This window comes from Penaeus monodon, chromosome 15, assembly GCF_015228065.2.
Source record: "Penaeus monodon isolate SGIC_2016 chromosome 15, NSTDA_Pmon_1, whole genome shotgun sequence".
Lineage (NCBI taxonomy): Eukaryota > Metazoa > Arthropoda > Malacostraca > Decapoda > Penaeidae > Penaeus > Penaeus monodon.
Window position 1 is genome coordinate 28,186,533 of NC_051400.1, and position 752 is coordinate 28,187,284.

The 752-nt window shown below is 35.1% G+C and overlaps 1 protein-coding gene across 3 annotated transcripts in view; it reads right to left on the minus strand.

Annotated features, from left to right (window-relative positions):
• Positions 1 to 752, minus strand: part of LOC119581901 (vacuolar-sorting protein SNF8-like) — a 43,000-nt gene that overhangs the window by 40,538 nt on the left and 1,710 nt on the right. For 2 of the 3 annotated variants that reach the window (XM_037930064.1, XM_037930065.1), the window contains exon 2: positions 12 to 140. In XM_037930064.1, coding sequence (XP_037785992.1) covers positions 12 to 113 — 102 coding nt within the window. In that variant the 5' untranslated portion in view covers positions 114 to 140. Of the gene's footprint in view, positions 1 to 11; positions 141 to 316; positions 337 to 752 lie in introns of those variants that run through there. The other variant, XM_037930066.1, reaches the window with a different exon arrangement.

A 752-nucleotide genomic window follows, 5' to 3' on the forward strand; every position in this document is an offset into this window, starting at 1 on the left:
CCCTCACTCACCTGTTCCAACTGGTTTTCCTGAATCTCACTTCCTTTCTCCTTAAATTTATCTTGCTGTATTTTCTGTCTCTGAATAGCACCAACTCCAGCACGTCGTCTCATTGTGATTCTATGGCTTTGGAAAACCTTCTGGAAGAGATAAACAGAGCACAAAAATGACAATGTCATTAATAATGTTTTATCATTACTGTGCTTTGGTAGAGACAAACAAGCCATTCACTGTGTATATTTTTACAAGACACAGCATGGACTGGTTCCTCTTTTAACAATAAATTGACAAGGAAAGTCTAACAGCTTTATCTTACCCAAATATATATGGTGCAGCTTTGCTGATTATTGTTCGAGTGTTAACGGCATTGAATCCCTTAACGTGTAGATCCATGAACTTTGAGAAGTGATTGTGGGTATACATTTACTTTATAACTAATAATGTTGCTTTATGTTTCTATATAACCATTGTAATAGTTTTCCTCTATTTACACATACTGATATTCTAGATAATTTATGTTTTTATAAATAAGTGGGTATGCAAAATAACTAATAAAGCCTCCACTCAAGAGGTTTAAAGAGGTAAAAATCCTCTATGGTAATTCTTGAACCTAAGACCCCATCCACCTGTTAATAATTTCCACGATCAATGTGACTTTTGTGCCATGGTATGACCAGAAAACAAAAGTAAGATCGACTTTCAACTGACAGCAGAACACCTGAGTACTCTATAAACTCTATCTTGCCAGAATT